This window comes from Aquila chrysaetos, chromosome 2 (genome assembly GCF_900496995.4).
Source record: "Aquila chrysaetos chrysaetos chromosome 2, bAquChr1.4, whole genome shotgun sequence".
In the NCBI taxonomy this organism is placed as follows: domain Eukaryota; kingdom Metazoa; phylum Chordata; class Aves; order Accipitriformes; family Accipitridae; genus Aquila; species Aquila chrysaetos.
Window position 1 is genome coordinate 11,964,344 of NC_044005.1, and position 19,548 is coordinate 11,983,891.

Consider the following 19,548-nt stretch of genomic DNA (forward strand, 5'->3'; position numbering starts at 1 on the left):
TCATTCTGCTAGATGTTGGTGAGCACCTGGAGATAAAAGGGATCTTGACAAGCAGTCATGGCCTTTTTTTCTTATGGAAGTAACCCCTGGAAGGCACAAGGCTGACTAAGAGCAGGTCTGTAGCCATCCAAAGACACTACTATTTTACAGTACTTCTTTCTCCAATGCTACATATTATTAACCTTGAAGGGAGAAATCCTGAAGCTGTTTACCTTAAACTTGTTGAAGTGACTTTGCAATGCTGCTGAAACCTAAATCAAACAATAAAATACAACTGCTGCTTTTAAAATTTTAGTACTACATTTTCATCTGGCAATAAATAACATTTGCCAGCAAGGCTAACCTGTAAGATGCTCTGTTTCCTTCACGGATAATCTGTCATGTATCACATCTGCAGGCGTATTACGTACCCAGGACAAAATCAGGATCTTTTAAGAGTTAATACACAGTTCTCATGTCTCAGTTGACCAATGGCAGGTTATGGGTTATTGGACTGTGGGGGACTTAGCATTATCTATTCCTCTCATCATAAGGACAAGAGTAGAAACCTTTCATTTTTTTTATGACATGAGCCATCACGGAGTACCTCTTCTTTACTGAAAGCATGACAACATGCCATAGACCTTCACAGGGGAACAAGCAGCACATCAGTAGCCCCTCACCAGATGGCAGCACAGGCACAGGAACACACCAGGACACATTATCCATAGGATTAAAAATAAAACCACCAACAAACCCACAATATGGAAAATATATTCTGTTCCTCTCAACTCTCAATTTCAACGTTGCTTACAAGGAATCACAGTAAGTTACATTATTTATATCATACCTTTTGGTATTACCAAGCTACCTTTTCCTACAGAAATTCCCATCATTAATAGGCAAAGCAAAGATTTGGCATTCTGCCTGTTTCATTTGCCCCCAGAGGTGTTTAACTGCAACACTTAATTTGCACACAACACTCAGCTGAGAAAGTGTTGTCTAAGCCACTGGAGATGCAATTTTTCTATTAAACTTATCTCACTGTATAAAGTACGATGTTTTGTAATTCACAAGGATAAGTAAAATGGGTCTAAGGAAGTAATGCTTACAATAAGCCACTGAAATTGCCTATTATACAGTTGCCCCTCTGTTTAAGTACAACTTATAATAATTTCTTAGTTTAAGCACCCCCTTATTTTCCCCAAATCTGCCACTTTTTTTTTTATGGTGACCATTGATTCTGTCTGTTCTTCAGAGGATGACTGGATATTACATGATCTTCAAATCATTGAGTGAACAGTGAAAAGATTAATAGTTTTCCACATACTGTTTTTGTATTCATGTATTTCATGACTGCAATCACATACCATTAATAACTAAATTTAGCTTTTATTAAGCATGACCGCACAAGAGAAGAGACAAATACATTTTATTTCACTTCTGCATTTTATTCTGAAACCACTGACCTCATTTTTAGGACTAATTTTAGGACCAATTAGGGCAAAAATAAGAGGAAAGGATGAAACAAAGGTGCCACAAATCAGTAATTCAAAAGCATTCTTCTGCCATACAGGAAAAGAAATTATGTATGTATGAAAAATGAATGACAAATTTTATCCAGTATATGAAATTATAGTTTGGATCAGAACATAATCTACATCAGTTTCCTCTGACGTCTAGTTTTTGGTTAAAAAAAGCCCCAAACACCTTTGTCGTATGGCTTTTTGAAAGACTAATGACAAAGAAAATGCAACTTGCAGTTAAAGACAAATCATGCCCCATGGCTTATGAGCTTTTAGACAGAAAATTAACAACTAAACCTAGATTTGCTTTGTCTTTAATGTACCTTGTGATAAACCTGCTCAGAAGTATTATTAAAATGAAAATTGCATCCTGCTTTATGTCAGTTTGTTTTATAAACTCGTCTGCTCTAGGTCCCCAAACCTTAACTCTAAAAAAACCATTAACATATTCCAAACTGTATTTCAGTACACTTACACTAATCTTAAGGAACAGTCTTGCAGAACAAGCACCCAAGAGTTACATAGAAGACAAATAATTTTTAGACTAGTTGCAATAACTCGACTCTGAAAGACTTCTAGAAATACTTAAACATTCAACACAACAAGCTTATGTAGCTGATAAAGACCATTTTGTCTTTCATGCTGCTTTTCAGACTGGTCAATGATATGCTGAGAATCCACCTAATCAAAAGAAACAAGATGAAAGTCAGAATGCTTTCTTAATAATGTTTTCCTATATAACATAGTTAAGGAAAACAGTCTTGAAGAGTTTTAACAGTTTCACTTAATACAGGAATTTCAGTTCCATTCCACACATTTCAACATAAGAGCCAGTACTCTAAAATGCTGTATCTCATGGTTTGCCTGAGTCAGAATACTATTCCATAATCAATTCCAATGCATTACAGGTAGTATTTTATGTGATTATGTAAGAAAGATGTCCTGAGATTCTTCAGACTTCATTTCAGATACAGTGGGGGAAATCCTGATCCAAGGCCTATACATTAACTTGTTATGAAAGCTAAACACCAATATAACTGAATAGGAGATTATCTTCATACCAAGGATAACCGAATTTGAAATAATGAAAACAGAAACACTTTGGCTTAAGGCAGTATATCATGACATATTCTACCCCCTCAGTGAATGCCTACTAGAAGTATGTGCCCTTGGTGCTCATTCACTGTTGCCAATCTTTTCAAGAAGGGAGACCTGAACTCATCATTTTTATGCCTCGTGGTGGGAGAGGCACAGGGAGGGTGCGTGTAAGAAATCTTACTCCTACACTCAGTAATTCCTCACCCCCTCACCCCCTTTCAATTAAGAAAATGCACTTGTTCGTCAGGAAATCTAGTGGCCTGCAGAGACCCTTACAGAAAGAAACGTTAAGATTTCTAACAGAGTAGGAAGACAGGCTTTTCAGCTTTATGAATCATAGAATCGTTTAGGTTGGAAAAAACCTTTAAGATCATCGAGTCCAACTGCCAACATGCCCACTAAACCATGTCCTGAAGTGCCTTGTCTACACACTTTTTGAATACCTCCAGGGATGGCGACTCAACCACTTCCCTGGGCAGCCTGTTCCGATGCCTGACAAGCCTTTCAATAAAAAAATTTTTCCTAATATCCAAACTAAACCTCCCCTGGCACAACCTGAGGCCGCTTCCTCTTGCCCTGTCACTTGTTACTTGGGAGAAGAGACCAGCACCCACCTCACTACAACCTCCTCTCAGGCAGTTGTAGAGAACAATGAGGTCTCCCCTCAGCCTCCTCTTCTCCAGACTAAACAACCCCAGTTCCCTCAGCTGCTCCTCATAAGACTTGTGCTCCAGGCCCTTCACCAGCTTTGCTGCCCTTCTCTGGACACGCTCCAGCACCTCAATGTCTTTCCTGGAGTGAGGGCCCCAAAACTGAACACAGGACTCGAGGTGCGGCCTCACCAGTTCCAAGTACAGGGGAACAATCACCTCCCTGCTCCTGCTGGCCACACTATTTCTGATACAGGCCAAGATGCCGTCAGCCTTCTTGGCCACCTGGGCACACTGCTGGCTCATACTCAGCTGGCTGTCGACCAGCACCCCCAGGTCTTTTTCTGCCGGGCAGCTTTCCAGCCATTCCTCCCCATGCCTGTAGTGCTGCATGGGGTTGTTGTGACCCAAGTGCAGGACCCAGCACTTGGCCTTGTGGAACTTCATACGATTGGCCTCAGCCCATCGATCCAGCCTGTCCAGATCCCTCTGTCGAGCCTTCCTACCCTCGAGCAGATCAACACTCCCGCCCAACTTGGTGTCATCCGCAAACTTACTGAGGGTGCACTCAATCCCCTCATCCAGATCATTGATAAAGATATTAAACAGAACTGGTCCCAATACTGAGCCCAGGGGAACACCACCTGTGACCCACCGCCAACTGGATTTAACTCCATTCACCACAGCCCTCTGGGCTCAGCCATCCAGCCATTTTTCTACGCAGCGAAGAGTACACTTGTCTAAGCCATGAGACGCCAGCTTCTCAAGGAGTATGCCATGAGAGACAGCGTCAAAGGCCTTACTAACATCCAGGTAGACAACAGCCACAGAGTTCCACTCATCCACTAGGTGGGTCACCTGGTCATAGAAGGAGATCAGGTTGGTCAAGCAGGACCTGCCTTTCATGAACCCATGCTGGCTGGGCCTGATCCCCTGGTTGTCCAGCACATGCCATGTGAGCGCACTCAAGATGAACTGCTCCATAATCTTCCCCAGTACCAAGGTCAGGCTGACAGGCTTGTAGTTCCCCAGATCCTCCGTCCAACCCTTCTTGTAAATGGGCATCACACTGGCAAGCCTCCAGTCATCTGGGACCTCCCCTGTTGACCAGGACTGCTGACAAATGATGGAGAGTGGCTTGGCAAGGTCCTCTGCCAGCTCCCTCAGTACTCTCAGATGAATCCCATCTGGTCTTATAGACTTGTGAGTGTCCAGGTGGCGTAGCAGGTCATTAACTATTTCCTCCTTGATTACAGGGGGGTATATTCTGCTCTCCATCCCTGTCTTCCAGCTCAGGGGGCCGAGTACCCTGAGGATAACTGGTCTCACTATTAAAGACTGAGGCAAAAAAGGCATTAAGTACCTCAGCCATTTCCTCATCTTTGGTGGCAAAGTTCCCCTCTGCATCCAGCAAAGGATAGATATTCTCCTTGGCTCTTTTTATTGTTAACATATTCGTAAAAACATTTTCTGTTGTCTTTTATGACAGTGGCCAGATTGAGTTCTAGCTGAGCTTTCGCCTTTCTAATTTCCTCTCTGCATGACCCAACAAGATCCCTGTACTCTTCCTGAGTTGCCTGCCCTTTCTTCCAAAGACGGTAAACTCCACACCCCCCCCCCCCCTTCCCCCCCCCCCCCCCCCCCGAGTCCCAGCAAAACCTCCTTGTTCAGCCAGGCCGGTCATCTTCCCTGGCAGTCTGTCTTGCAGCGCATGGGAACAGCCTGCTCCTGAGCCTTTAAGACTTCCCTTCTTGAAGAATGTCCAGCCTTCTTGGAACCCTTTGCCCTTCAGGACTGTCTCCCAAGGGACTCTCTCAACCAGTGTCCTGAACAGGCCAAAGTTTGCCCTCTGGAAGTCCATAATAGTGGGTTTGCTGACCCCCTTCCTTACCTCACCAAGAACAGAAAATTCTATCATTTCATGGTCGCTAAGCCTGAGATGGCCTCCAACCACCACATCTCCCACCAGTCCTTCTCTGTTTGTTTTGAGAAAACTGCCCTCCTATCTGATCCCACCACATTCATACTAAAGCAAGCCATGTTTCTGCCTGCATAAAAAGGAAAAGCCACCTGAAAGCACAGCAACCCAAAACAAAACTAAAATGCACTGCATTCAGATAAACCCTAAACAAGGAAAACATACCAGTCTCTTTCTTTTAGGCCACAGCTGCTTAATAGAAAGACGAACACAAAATTTTAAATTCCAACAAATGTCAAGTTGCCTTGACAATCTCTCTCAACTTAAAAATCATGAAGTGTTCACAAAGTATATATTGGTATACACAAAATTAAAAAACAAACCACCCAACAAACCACATAAACTCTACAAAAATAGGATATCAACAGAGAATGATGTATATACAACAGCTCCTATCCCTTAAAACTCAACTCTATGGTGCTTTCAGTGTTTTTAAATTCAATACTCAAAAAGACATCCTTCCAAAGGAAGTTCTCCCTTTGACCACTCTTAACTAACCATACTGGGGTACTCTAACTACTCTTGTTAAGGGAGCGGGGGAATTATCTTTATACCCTTACCTGATTCCACGCATATGGCTTCTCATACCATGTAGGAACAACTATATCTCGAGGTTTTGATTTGCAGATTAAACTGAAATTACATAAAAATAGCCTTAAGAAATACACTTATATTTGATTAATTATAAAGACAGAGGAATTTTTATATTAGATACAACTCAGCATTTATGAGGTGTCTGTGCTGAAGGGAATCTTAAATTTCTTTGTTAATCTAGTCTGATTTGTTCACTTCTCTGTACTTTGCCCCTCTAGTGTAAGAAGTCAAAATACAAATTTTCACAGGGATGTTAAGTGTATCACAATATATTTTCTTTTAAAGAAAATAATGTTGTTTTTTTCATTTACAAAGTACTAGAATTTGCAACTGTCATTTATTCTGTAAGTTTTACGCATGCTTATTCACTAGAATCTATAATACAGCTATTTTTAGGGTATTTTGTTTTGCATGACAACTCAATTACTATAGATTGTCTGTCTGCTCCAGTTATTTCCTCAAGCTGTGCAAAGTACAACAGTAGTAGACTTTAATTAATTCTGTCTAGATGTGTTTTTCAAACACTGATTTTAGTCTTAAGTAGTGGTGACATGTTGTAAATACAATTAGCTTTCAAAAAATGGAAAAAAGTTATGAAAGACTGTTCAGGCTAGATTTTTGCATATTTACTTATTAAAAAAAGGTCAGTTTTTTTCCAAGACATAAACCAAAGTACAATCACAAAAAAATATTAAAAACAAAGAAAGATTTTGCACAAAGGAAAAGACAACATCATGACAACAACCAGAGAGAAAATGCTATGACAGAAAGGCATAAAATCCTAAAGAAAAAAAAGCCCAAAAGGCTGATGAGTATGACCAATTTGGGCAGTCAGCACTGACTGAACTGGGGAACACGTCAATCTGAGGACCTGCGCCAAGGATCTGTGCAGGCTGCTCCTTCCCCCTCCAAACTGGCTGGAGATGTCTGAAACATCAACCCAAAAAAGGTGCTGAAACAGTAGCAAGTATTCACGTCTAAAGAAAGAGCAGCGACATTTTTGTGCCTTGAATTTAGCATGTAAGTGTTGATGTCCAAGCATGAGCTCCTGTTTTTGTCACAGTCACTTCCAGAGAGGTTGTGTAGTTTTGCTTCTTTCTGCCTATCCACTTCCCTTGACTTCTCCCTACCCTTGTTACCACACGAATCACGCAAGCAACCTTCACTCAGCTTTGAAGTCTACACGTGGTACTACATGGCAGCGTCCAAAGGCAATGCAGACACCAACCGGCCTGAGGTATGTAGACATGAACAGGAAATTAAATATTGCATCAGAAGTATGCTCAACAGCTGGTATTTTACCCAGTTTTGCAGATGTGAAACACGAACAGCTTGCCATCAGCCTGCGCTGGTGCTCCTCCAGTTCAAAGTGCTAGCAGCATGCATCTCTGAGGTACAGCCTTTGTGAAGCTGTACCACCACATTCTCGAGGCACACACAGCCCACTGCAACAGCTGGCTGGAAGCTGCCATATCTCAGAGAGAAGAGCAGCTGACCCACTGGTGGCATGCACAGTGTAGCACCCAAACCAAAAATAATCACCTTTCTCCCTTGTCATATCCAACATGTCTGCTGGTCAGCTAACATATAATAAGTATCTCCACATCTTCTGGCAGTTGTTTATGTTCTTCTAATTTCATTTCCAGTGCCTCAAAAGGTGAGGCTGACTCTCCCTGCACTTGTTAATTTATTACAAAATGCACCACACTGAATTACCTTTCAAGTTTTGGAAATAAGAAGTATGGGTACTTGCTTTCAAGTGAAGTCAATGTAATAGTTTTTTCACAGATGGGAAAAAAAATAAATCAGCTGAGCAGGTATATTCAAAAACCAGAAGCACCTGAAAACTCAGCATAAACAGCTGCTCTGATAATCATTTTGATAACCTAGGGTAAGGGCAGCTAAGCTTAAAAGCTTCTGATCTTTATCAGCATGAGGAACTGCCTCACTGGCATACAGTTACTTAAGAAAAGATCTATTCGCTAAAAAGGTCACATTTCCCAGAGATGAGGCCAATACTAGAGAGCATAACAGAACTCTTAATTCATGGCTGAGCCAGAGCTCTTTTTTAAAATCTGTTCAGTACAAAGCCAGGTAAGGATGAGAAAAGTCTACTGATGATACAGACAGCAATAAAATACACACTACATTTACAAACAAGGGAAGATTTTTCACAACATGCTCAGCAGTGGCAGACATTAGAAGGAGCTGTTACAGGGATACTTTGATGAACTAGCTCCTCCAAACACTTCCCACACACTGCAAGCTGAAGAAATTCTCAAGACTGGCTGCACTGACTCACAATAGTCTTTTCAGAACCACTGCTTCAGTTACGAGCAGCAGGGAGGCCTGCTGGAGAAAAACAAAACAAACAAAAAACCAAACAAACAAAAAAGGGAAGTGACCTTACTTCAATTCCTAAATTAACCTGGGACTTCCAGCAGTTAACTTGGCCAACACATATCCTACACAGGTCTGTTGAGGGAGGAAAGGCAACACACAGAATTCAAATTTAACGTATAAGGAGAAAGAATTCTAAATCCTTCTGCACTCTTATGCCAAAGGACTATTAGCTTTGTCCTGGGTGCGCAGAGCAAAAGATACATCAGAACTGGTATCCTGTAGAACAGGTTTTACAGCCTAGGTTCTATGACTCTTAAGCGATCAGCTTCCCTGCAGAACCAGTGCTTCCGCAAGAAGTCTGAAGTTGTTAAGTATACTGCTTTATAAACAAAGTAAATGAAATGCATCATTAAACAAGAACATATATTATTTCCCCAAAGCCTAATCTGAGCTACGCTTCAAGCAATCATTTTGTTTTTGCTGAGACTGTGAAACAGATCTTATTTCTACAGAATTATTACCATAGAAGTTTCTGACGAATGTTTTCCTGCAGCTGTGTCATTCTCTCTTGTCCAGAACACACTGCACATTCACAGAGCAGCTTATTAATGGCTGTCCTTAGGATGTTTATCTGTAACAACACCAGTGACAAAATATAAAGCACTCTAAACTAGTTCTGTATTATATTATACTGACATGAAGGTGGTCATGGCACCCACACCACTGAACTTCAACTGGAATATTATTAACATAAGCAAAAACATCTGAAGCTTCAGAAACACTTCTTTCTCCAGATGCATCTCTGCTGGTCACAGATGTTAATGTTCAGCCACTTAATATCACAATCTTCAAGGTTACTCAGCTACGCCATAAAACATACAGGCTACCACTTGCATGTTTTTTTCCAACACAGAATTCCTTCTGTACAAGTTTCAAGGATTTTCTCTATCTGTCCATAATTTTCACATGTACAACAACTTGGTGTTACCCATTCTGGTTAAGGTGCCACAAATACAGACATCACACACTCCAAGTCAGTTCTTTCAGAATAGCTCACAGATATGTGTACCAGCATGTCTACTATGTCCTTAAAAAGCCTCTAGAAACACTGGTCATCACCTAACGTACCTGCTCGGTACATAGAACTAATCAGGGCATGTGAGGTCCTTCACTGTCTAAAGCACATGTCAAATCTAAAGCACAGGTCAAATATACTCTGTTATGCAGGACAGTAAGCTCTATGTACATACTTCCCTCTGATGGATCTCTAGAGACTACAAGTTGCAAAAAGTCTGTAAAGAAGAATACAGGGGGGTTTGTTGTTTGGTTGGTTGATCTGCTCTGAGAGAAGTAGCTTGATACAGATGACTTATCAGAACTATAAAGTCAAACTGAAGATTGCAAAGGAGTGATGCTAAGCTGATCAGTAAAACGCACAATAATCCTAAGAACATAACTAACAAGTATTGACATCTGATTAGTGCAAAAACGATGCTTTTGTTTTGAAAAGTATATGATGTATTGTTCTATAATATTTTACTTTGTTCAAAGCGTATGGGGGCGTTACTTTTTTTCTGACAAGAATCCAAGGTTATGGACAGGTAGTACACTAAAAAAACCCAAACCCAGAACTTAAAACAAGTTTTCTTATTAACTCTAAGACTTAACAAGCTCTGATGCACTGAATTCTATTTAGTTCCTACCATATGCACTGAATTCTATTTAGTTCCTACCATAGCAAAAATTCTAACGCATGTTTTACCTCCGATATGTCTTCCACTCCAAAACGCACATCAAATGTCAGCTCTATGTCATTTTCTGGAAGCAGTGGAGCACCACAAGTCTGACTCCAACCCAAACCACACAGAACACCAGTAAAATACCTTCCACTTTTATCAACCCTATATGAAAAAGAAAGAAAACAGTCTCTCCTAGACACGAAGAAACTAAACTCCTATGAAGAGAAACTTAAATGAATTTGTCTAAGCCATGCCAAGCAAGATACAGGTGTTTTAAAGAAGGTAAAACAGTTGAGAGGCATTCACACCTAGTCATACTGGTTTTTTTTTAAATATAGCAATGAAACAAGTTCTGGTTATGAAAACATATACTTATAAAACTTAAAAAGAAAATCATACATATGCAGAATGAAACTTTAATTAAGGAAAGCTAGCTTCACTATGTTGAAATGACAGTCTACAGATAAAAGAATTTAAACAAAACACAACAGTAATGCAACTGCCAGAACTCAGCTTTTACAGAAATCACTCAAGTTCCTCTCCTCACATAGATTTAAAACTTGCCCAGTTGTACAGTTCATCTTCCTAGGCTTCCAGCACGATTGTGAGGAAACATACTGCCTTATCGTGAGGGTGTAACCTGCAGCACTGATTCCTAAGTACATGAAACAAGTTATCTTACCTACATACTATACTAAAACTGATAAAAGATACAAGAATTACATTAACAGGAACATACTAAATGCTGAAAGCAGGGGAAAAAAAAAAATCTGTCACCAATTTGTGAGGATCCTAAAAAAAAATACCACTTTTAAAAACACATGAATACCTGAGTTCTATAGCAGGAGCAAACAGCATACTGAGGAGTGCAAGCAGGCCAGGAATAGGAGGCATCAAAGATGTTTCCTCTAAAATCACAGTAGATCCTGTCACCAAAAAAAAAAGAAAAAAAAAAAAGAAAAAAAAAGAAAAAATCAATTTAAGGAGTATCTAATGAAAATGAAACATCAAAGAGATGTAACATAGAACTATTCATATAAAAACAAAAGTCTAGAGAAACTGTCCAAACATTTTTATTAGGCATTACCAGATGCATTTGCTGATAAAGAAGCAGCAACCAACAACTGCTGAAAGGGATCTTCTGGAGTATCATGGACAACAACAGAGTTTACACTTTCCTTTTGTATGAAAGCACTTCTGGGGAGGAAGTAAGAAATATTTTCAACAATAAAAGAACAAAAACCATCCAAACATGTAAAAAACCGAATTATTTTAAATTCACAATGCAACTTCAACGGATAGCAGTTACTGGCTGAAGATTACCTGAATACCATTTAGCAGATGTAGATGATGGTTAATAAATAATCTCTCTGTAAGACATTAAAACACCTTTAATAAAACTGTTCTTACAATTTTACATAGCAATAGTGTGCATATTAATGCAATTCAGGTCTGATTACCTGCAGGTCTTTTCTATGAATAAAAATTCTGTAAAAATCTCTAAGAGTAACTAGGATGGGGTTTGCCTATTTATCAAAAATAACAGCTGAGAATGTGCTTATACTTCACAGTAGAAGTCTTCGCCTACCTGAACTGGGATACTCTAGTCATACTGTAGCATTTCACCTCATAAGGACTGAATGGGCCAGAAACTGTTACCTTCAAAAAGAAAGAACAAATGATATTCTAGTTAGCCAGCACCTGGATCTCTCTAAATCAAAATCCTTTATAAATAAAAACCAAAACACATTTCAGCATGTACTGAGCAACACTGAATTGATAAATTGATAAACAGCATGTTCATTTCACCCATCTAAAGCAAATGTTGCTTGTTGAGGCACCTAAACAAAAATAATATATTGTCACAGGTGCTGGGGATTCACAACTTTCCCCTGGCTTAAAACACATAAGTTCAGACTTCATAGAGCACCTCACAAAATCAGGTCATTTTTGTTTACACAAGCAGGTCTTTGATCCTGAAAATATCTCACTTTATGAAAGTGAGTAGTTTATGAAAGTGAGTAGTTAAACAGGATTACTCCTGTGGGTAAACTGAGCTTGATTAGGTGCTTGAAAGCCTGAAATTTTGTCAGGTCTGAAATAGGAAAATAATTATAATGTAGACAAGGTTTAACTTGTAATCAGAAGGGAGAACAGGACACATGTTTTCATGTTTCATATTCCAGCTTAATAGTGACTATATATCTCAAAATATGTAAGTCAGAATAAATTCTGGATTTGGAATTGGAAGAAACACCCACTGTTTCATTGTTATCAGTTACTGAAGTGTTCACTGCATCACCTATCCTAGCTGCTTACCTATCACTAGCTGAGGAAGAACAAAACACTGTGTATAGTAAAAACCATGTTTAAATTTTCTGAAAAATTGATAGGGTTTTAATCTTGCTTTTTGCTGTAGCTTATACGATGAAGACTACTATGTGTGGAAACACTGTGTTCAGTTTTTCAATTTTATCTTCATTCTGCAATGGTTTGAAGTGCTGCCTTAGAATGTGTTAGAAGAATTGGTTCACTTAGCTCTTAGGCTATACTTCAAAACTTTGTTAAAAGCTGCAATAGTCTAGTCTGCAATGGTGGTCACATTATGGCTTTCTACCAACAGAAGGTAGAATGTACTATGAAAGGCATCAAACATGGTTTGGTTATTAAAGATACTTTCAGTCTTCATCTCCATTCTAACAATGTGAGAAGCAGGGTCATGTAATGACATACCAAAACCACCACTCAAGTTACCTTATGGGTTGGCACATCAGATTTATTGTCAGAAAAACAGTTTAACAATCTTTCAATGAGATGCTTTTCTTCTTCTCTTGAAGATACAGGCATTTTCTCTTCTTTCTTTACTTGGTCCAAAAATAATCCCTTGAGCAAATCATGGCTTTGCTACATAATAATGGAAGAGTGTTAAAACCATGAAACAGCTATGTTTTTCAAAAATTTTACAAAAAAGGTCCTACACAAAGAACATGCATACTCGCATACGAACACAAAAAACAATGTTCTTACATAATCTGAAAGGTGATAAAACAAAAATGGAAGACAGTTACAACTATGAAAGAGTTACATTTTTTCAAAGTTTCAAAAAACAGTGGAGCAGTTCAACTGATGCAGTTATCTCCTGGTAAACATCTCTTCCAAAAAGAGATGCTGCTGTCTCAAAGCAGCAATGCTTTTGGCTAACAGCTCAACATGAATTATGCACACATGTAAAAATATATTGTCCCATTCAAGTAGTAATCTTGCCGAATCCATGGCATTAGTCAAGACTTCAGCTCAACTTCTCAGGACTTCAGATAGCCTGAGCTGAAATAAATTAGTATAAGAAAAGTAGAAGCAGCTTACTCAATACATACTTGGGATTCGTATGATTCTTCTGCTAGTTCAGCATAACATTCTTCAATAAGCACATCTCGAATATTCACAAGCTTTTTGCACCTTGAGTAATGGAAAACATCCACATGCAGAACACTATGCACAAGTGAATACACCTTTACTAGAAGAGTATAGCCATTTACTAGTGAGGCAAATCTCTGGGTAGCACTGTAACTCCACCATTCCCCACATACAATAGATTTTGCAGATGGACGCATCTTGCACATTTTGAATTCTAAAGCCTAGAGGAAAAACATTGAAAACAACACTTGTCTGAGTAGAGAATCAGCACAAAAAATCTTTCATTTTCTCAAGCTGCTTGAATTAATAACTATAAATGACTTCGTAACTATTGCAGTGGCTTATGTTAATTCCTAGGACTGCTGTAAATACTGGCATAATTCCTATTCTGTCATTGCCAACACAGCTACACATTACATCTCATATCACTTCAATATTGTACATAGCTGCTAATGAATCAGAGTAAACATAGCATAAATAAAAGATAATTTGGTATTAATTCACCATCCACATTAAAATCTTAGGAGTGTAGAGATGTCTTCTCTGGAAAAAAAAAAAACCAAACTTTGCAATCCACAGTTCTTATCAACTAAGGTAACAGAAAACTTGGCAAGACCACTGCAGCTATTTTGTCCCTGGCAGGCAAGAGTAATTAAGTTCTCATTTAACCCCTTTCCACAATCACTACCTGTCATTATGCCTTTGAATGAATTTACAACAGATACCCTATTTTTTTCCTAGCTGGTCATTAAAAGATAGGCCTGAAGTGGAAATACATTTCCCTTTAATACAACTGAAGAAAACATAAAAAAGGATGCTTCCTGCCAAAATTAATTCTACTTTTTTTTTTTTAAATCAATTATAAAAGAAAACCAAACAAAATTAACCCTGTCAAGATCTAATACTAAGAAAAGATAAATAAAATAGAACTATACTTCTGCTGGTTCATTTCTCATTTTCATCATTAAACAATTCAGAGAATAAAGTTAGTATGATACACCTGTTTTGATTAGCTTAAAAATATCTGAATGAGGACTGAAAAGCTGAATTTCACTTGAAAGTCTAGTTATTTTATTTGTAAATATAGCTCAAGAGAATTATTCTTCTGAAAAACTAGCTATGAAGTCCCTCAGATTTGTGTTACAGGTCACTTAATTTATTAAGGGAGTCCTCTCTGAAAAGATCCAAGTAAAGCTAGTAGTTCAAACAGCAGCAAAGCAGCACAAAGGAAAACAGTGACTTCTAGCTTTGCAAAATTTGTATCAGGTTATCTCCTATGTATTTGTCCTGTAACTAATAGAGTAGCAGAGCAGGAGCTTTGATGGAGCAAAAACACTCTGCACAGTAACTGTATGCAAGATACTTGCCACTGAAGAGCTGTGCCATGCAGACAAGAGATAGCATGCTCCCACTTATCCGTAAGCAGGAGCAGCCAGGTTTAAGCAGAGAACAATAGATTAAAATAGTCATTGATAGTTTCTCCTCTCTGAGCTGTTTTCTAGGCTGTATAAGCCTCTGCCATTTGCTCAGAGGTTCTTCAGAATAAAACAAAGCTGACCGACTGCTCAGCCTATTACTCCTGAGCTTTACATATAAGCAGACAATAGAGGAACTTTCTCCTTCTAGGGAGAAGTTCTACTTCTCCTAGAACTGATGGACAGCAAAGAAACTGATAACCAAAAGCGACAAGCAGCAAAAGGCAGCTATTAGAGCAATTTCCTCTCTCCTTCCACTGTTCCTGTGATTACATGTGGGAGATAGATCCCACTATGTTGTCCCCGAAGAAACAGGACTTGTTCAAACATTCAGTTAAAAAAAAAAATGAATACAAGCACAGTTTTTTACATCCAGTCAGGCAGCAATTTCAGGCCTTTTTTTTTTTTTTTTTTTTTTTTTTCCTCTCTAGCAAGCGCCCCTGAAAACAAAAGGCTGGGTGACACTTCTCTACTATTAAATACAATACAATTCAGTTACGTACAAGAATTACTGCTCTGTGCACAGGTGCCTGTGGAAAACATTTATCCACCTATTAGCAAAGGTGATTTGTAGGTGCTCCCATTAGCAAAATACCTGTCACTTCGTTATTATTATTCTGAAAAGCATTATGATTTGAAATACACCTCTGTTTGCCAGACCAGGCATGAAAATGTCTATTAAGCAGCAGCAAATAGCATCATCCCTACCTGGAAAGGAAGCTCTCGAAGACAGCTTGGAATCTCTTTTAATTTCTTTAAAGGCACTTTTGATCTGTTGCCATAATCCACAAAAAAAACCTGGAAAAAGAATCAAAAGTATCTGCAGAGATTCCACAACATTAAAAGTGCTACTTTTAGTGGCAAGGAACGCGACAACCTAAGCTTAATAATTACAGTACAACACAATCTTATCAAATGAAAAGGGAAGCAAATTCAGAGTCTGGAAAACATGCAAATGAAGTCACATCAAAAATAATAGGTCAAATTTTATCATGTCTATTATTTTATTCCTTGGCTTAAACATCCACAGGTAATGCAAATAATCTGCTAAATCTAGAAAAGGCAAATTTCTCTGAAAGGCTTTAATTCGCTCCCCACAATTAAATCTGTATAACCTTACTTCTTAACAGTGAGTGATACTACCTAATAACTGCTTTTAGATAAGCAAATGCTAACATTGATCCGGTGACTGTTTATAAATGCAAAAGAGGAAATGATGAGATTAGCACTGTTACTGACTAGTTATCCATTACTTTAAACAGCGGACAATGTTCAGTATTAACTCTACAGTGGTGACACCCAGCTATGTTGATGAATCAAGAAATTCAAAGGAGGAATGGGCTGTGCAAAGGCCAATCTTACAAAAATAAAAAAAATCTGTCCTTAACTGCTGGAAAGAAAAGTATTGGCCTGAAAAACAAATATCAATCTTGAACTGTGGCACTAATTTCCATTACTGATCTCAGTACGAAAAGCCAAAACGTTCTGATCAATTTGCTGATGATACAGAACTCGGCAACATAAACACTGATACAAAAAAGACCCCATTGGATGGACGTGAGAACTCAACAGGAACAGGGAAAACCAAATGGTATGAAGTAAAAGATCATACCCTTTGGAATTTTTAACAATTTCTGCTATAAACACGACATTATTATTTATAAATTCCAATTAGTTGGACATTACCAAGGAGACAGAACTGAGTATAGGATGACAAGAGGTGGCCCATGCAAAAAAGCTATGAAAAGGCAAATGTGGCATGTGCCACATTAAATATTTCTGAATGCAGAGGAGAAACACTGTGTTGGAAGAGGAACACTAGCATCACTGCACAGGCAAAGGCAGACCTGTAAGTACGGGAGCATGCATAATTCTGCTTCAGAAAACTGAGGTCAAAACAAAATAGAGGAGTGAGATGGAGACCAGGTGAACAGAAAGTCAATGTAGGACGTGAGATGAGAAAGTGTGCAGCTTGCTTCAGTTAGCATAACAAAGTCCAGGCAGAAAAAGACAGACAAGAAACTGGAAGAGAAGGGAAAGAGAAGGAAAAGAAGAAAACCTATGTAAACCAGGGAAAGAAACACTAGCAGAACAAGCTTAGATGAATTGGCCATGAATGACTGGAAACTGTCAATAAAGTGGAGGCAAGAAACTTACTTTTCAGATGGATCTCAATATATTTATGAAGAGGAAGTGATGGGGCTGCTGCCAGCAATACAGCAGTGGACTCTGATCTAGGTATTCCTTACCATGTTTTCTAAGTTACTGGAGGTTTTCATCTTTATTTTGCTTCGCTCTGCTTCAGCACACAAGACACTACTGTAACAGCAACAGCGTCTCAATTTAATACTAAAATATTCCCGTGTTCCGGAAAAAAATTAATTTATCTATTCTGGCAACATTCCATTAAGATTTTATTTTAGTTCCAGTTCTACAGATTTCTTTACTGGAACATTTATAATTACCATGAACATAGCGCTTTGTAAAATAAAAAAGCATAGCTCCAAGATTGTTAACCCAATTACATCCTACCAATTCAGTATGACATAACATATTACTGTACCTCAGCAAAATCTCCACAAACATAAAGAATACGAGCTCTATAGTATTCTCTGTTTTCCACATGAGTGAATGGTGCCAGACAAACCAACTCTGGATGTGGAGACACTGGCAAATCCATCAGGTTCTGGTAGTTAATTTCAGCAGTTAGAGCCTGGAGTACAGTCCTATTTTTTTCATCTATCCTGTAACCCCAGAAGTGTCCAACTTCTACTATCTGAAAGTATAAAAATTAGACAAATCAGGTTTCATATTATTCTTCTACACGAAACACAAAGCACATCTGAGCAAAATACATGAAAAACACTCCTACTCCTGACATACCCAATGTTCTCATACTGCAATAATGCAGTGAAGCATTTCCCTCTTGTAATGAGATGTTAAAATGTTTATTTGCTGTGCAACTGCAATACACTTTTCATCTAAGTAGACCCTGATATAAGCATTACTAAAATACAGAAAGTTAAGAAAAGACTGCTTCCATTTTTCTAAACCAAATCAACATACAGAAAATATAAGGTATACAGTTGATGAGACAGATACATACAGATCTGGCACACTTGTCTTATTAGTGAAAGAATACCAATTAGCTACAACTACCAGCAAATTTGCATTGTTACTGTTACAATTAGCCATCCTTTAGGAAACTGAAAAGAACACACCACTGTTTAAATCACACTGAATAAAATAAGTAATCTTTACAAATGGTTTACTGAACTCATATACCATTTCTGATCTCATAACGAATGCTCATGATAAAAAAGGAATCTATATTTACAATACATACGATCATTAAAGCTTATGTATTAAACGGAAGTAGCATAGATAGCGCTAAGTGATTGGAATGTATCTGATCAAATCCATGAACATTTTTGATACAAGAGACTTAACTGAATAAAATGAAGAAAATATTCTACTCTGCACTTGCAAAACATGTCACTACTATCAAAAGCTGGTTTAATACTTCAGCCTATAATTTCCACTAGCTCAGTGATTTGGATTGTTTTTTATTATTATTTTTATTATTTCAGCAGCATATATATTGCTTGCTATGACTCAATTTGTTGAGACGATAGTTAACACTATTAATTTATTAATAATAAATTAAAGCTTTAAAATTCTCAGCTTCAGAATTCAAAAACGTTTATATATACGTATAATTTTCCCCAACACGCTGTCTTTTACGCATGCAATATTTTTACAAATGAGCATGCAATACTGTTAATTCATCTCATTTCTCACATCTATAGTTTCTGAAGAAAACTGCCAGTTAATAATAACCAGGTAAATAGCCCAAATACCTACTGATTCTCATTTCTGTAGTGTACGCAAATATTTTACCTCTCCCATTAATCCTCTCTACATTTATGCCTACTTCCAGCTAACATTTACTGCCAGCAAATCCCACCAATTTTGTCAAGTGCACATAAATTTCAATGTTTGAAATTTATTTGGACATGCAAGTACTGTTTAACAAAGAATTACTAAAATTAGACCAAGAATATTCTCCATACCTTTTACGGATACCTCTGTGCTAAAAACATTATTAGTACCCATTCTTTTCATTTAAGCTTGTCAGATATTAATCTCTGCAAAGTTATCTAGGTACTGATTATTGGATATGACCTACTTCAGATGTAGGACATCCTTACCTCTGTTATCTTGATGGACAGAACACGATTTGGGATCATCTTTGACTGTTGTAAAGTACCAAATGAGATTTCCACAGGCTCCACTGTCTGCTTCTGACAGTCCACATTTACTCTAAAAAGTATATGGAATAAAGATGCTAAATACTTCACTCACAAATGAAAACTCAAGAGTTCAATTTTTTTGCTTTCATGTACTTCCCAAGGTGTCCCCCTAGGGCACATTTATGTATTTAATGACTTTTATATAGAAATATATGAATTCAATTAGAACATAAAATGACTATGCAGGACCAAAATACTACAGAGAAACTGTTTGAATTCCATTATGACCAAACACAGGAAGATACATACAAAGACACAACTGTGCCATCAATTTATTACAAATCCAAAGAACTAAGGTTAAATAGTGAGGCTCTTTGCTATGGCATACCTTCTAAGCTTATTTTTAAAAAATAAATTGAGCACACTACAGCACAAATTAAAATTCAGCATTTTTTTTTTTAATGTATAATACTCCTTTTACTTGACAAAAGTTAAGAAC

General features: G+C 38.0%; 1 protein-coding gene across 1 annotated transcript in view; it reads right to left on the reverse strand.

The window, feature by feature from the left end:
* Positions 1-1,366: 1,366 nt before the first annotated feature.
* TDRD9 (tudor domain containing 9) overlaps positions 1,367-19,548 on the reverse strand; it is a 60,549-nt gene continuing 42,367 nt past the window's right edge. Inside the window, exons 24-35 of the mRNA XM_030031617.2 lie at positions 19,008-19,119; positions 17,360-17,572; positions 15,505-15,594; positions 13,282-13,542; positions 12,662-12,811; positions 11,496-11,566; positions 10,995-11,104; positions 10,737-10,833; positions 9,931-10,069; positions 8,690-8,799; positions 5,792-5,864; positions 1,367-2,186 (exon numbers count right to left, since the gene is read on the reverse strand). Coding sequence (XP_029887477.1) covers positions 2,091-2,186; positions 5,792-5,864; positions 8,690-8,799; positions 9,931-10,069; positions 10,737-10,833; positions 10,995-11,104; positions 11,496-11,566; positions 12,662-12,811; positions 13,282-13,542; positions 15,505-15,594; positions 17,360-17,572; positions 19,008-19,119 — 1,522 coding nt within the window. The 3' untranslated portion in view covers positions 1,367-2,090. The remainder of the gene's footprint in view (positions 2,187-5,791; positions 5,865-8,689; positions 8,800-9,930; positions 10,070-10,736; positions 10,834-10,994; positions 11,105-11,495; positions 11,567-12,661; positions 12,812-13,281; positions 13,543-15,504; positions 15,595-17,359; positions 17,573-19,007; positions 19,120-19,548) is intronic.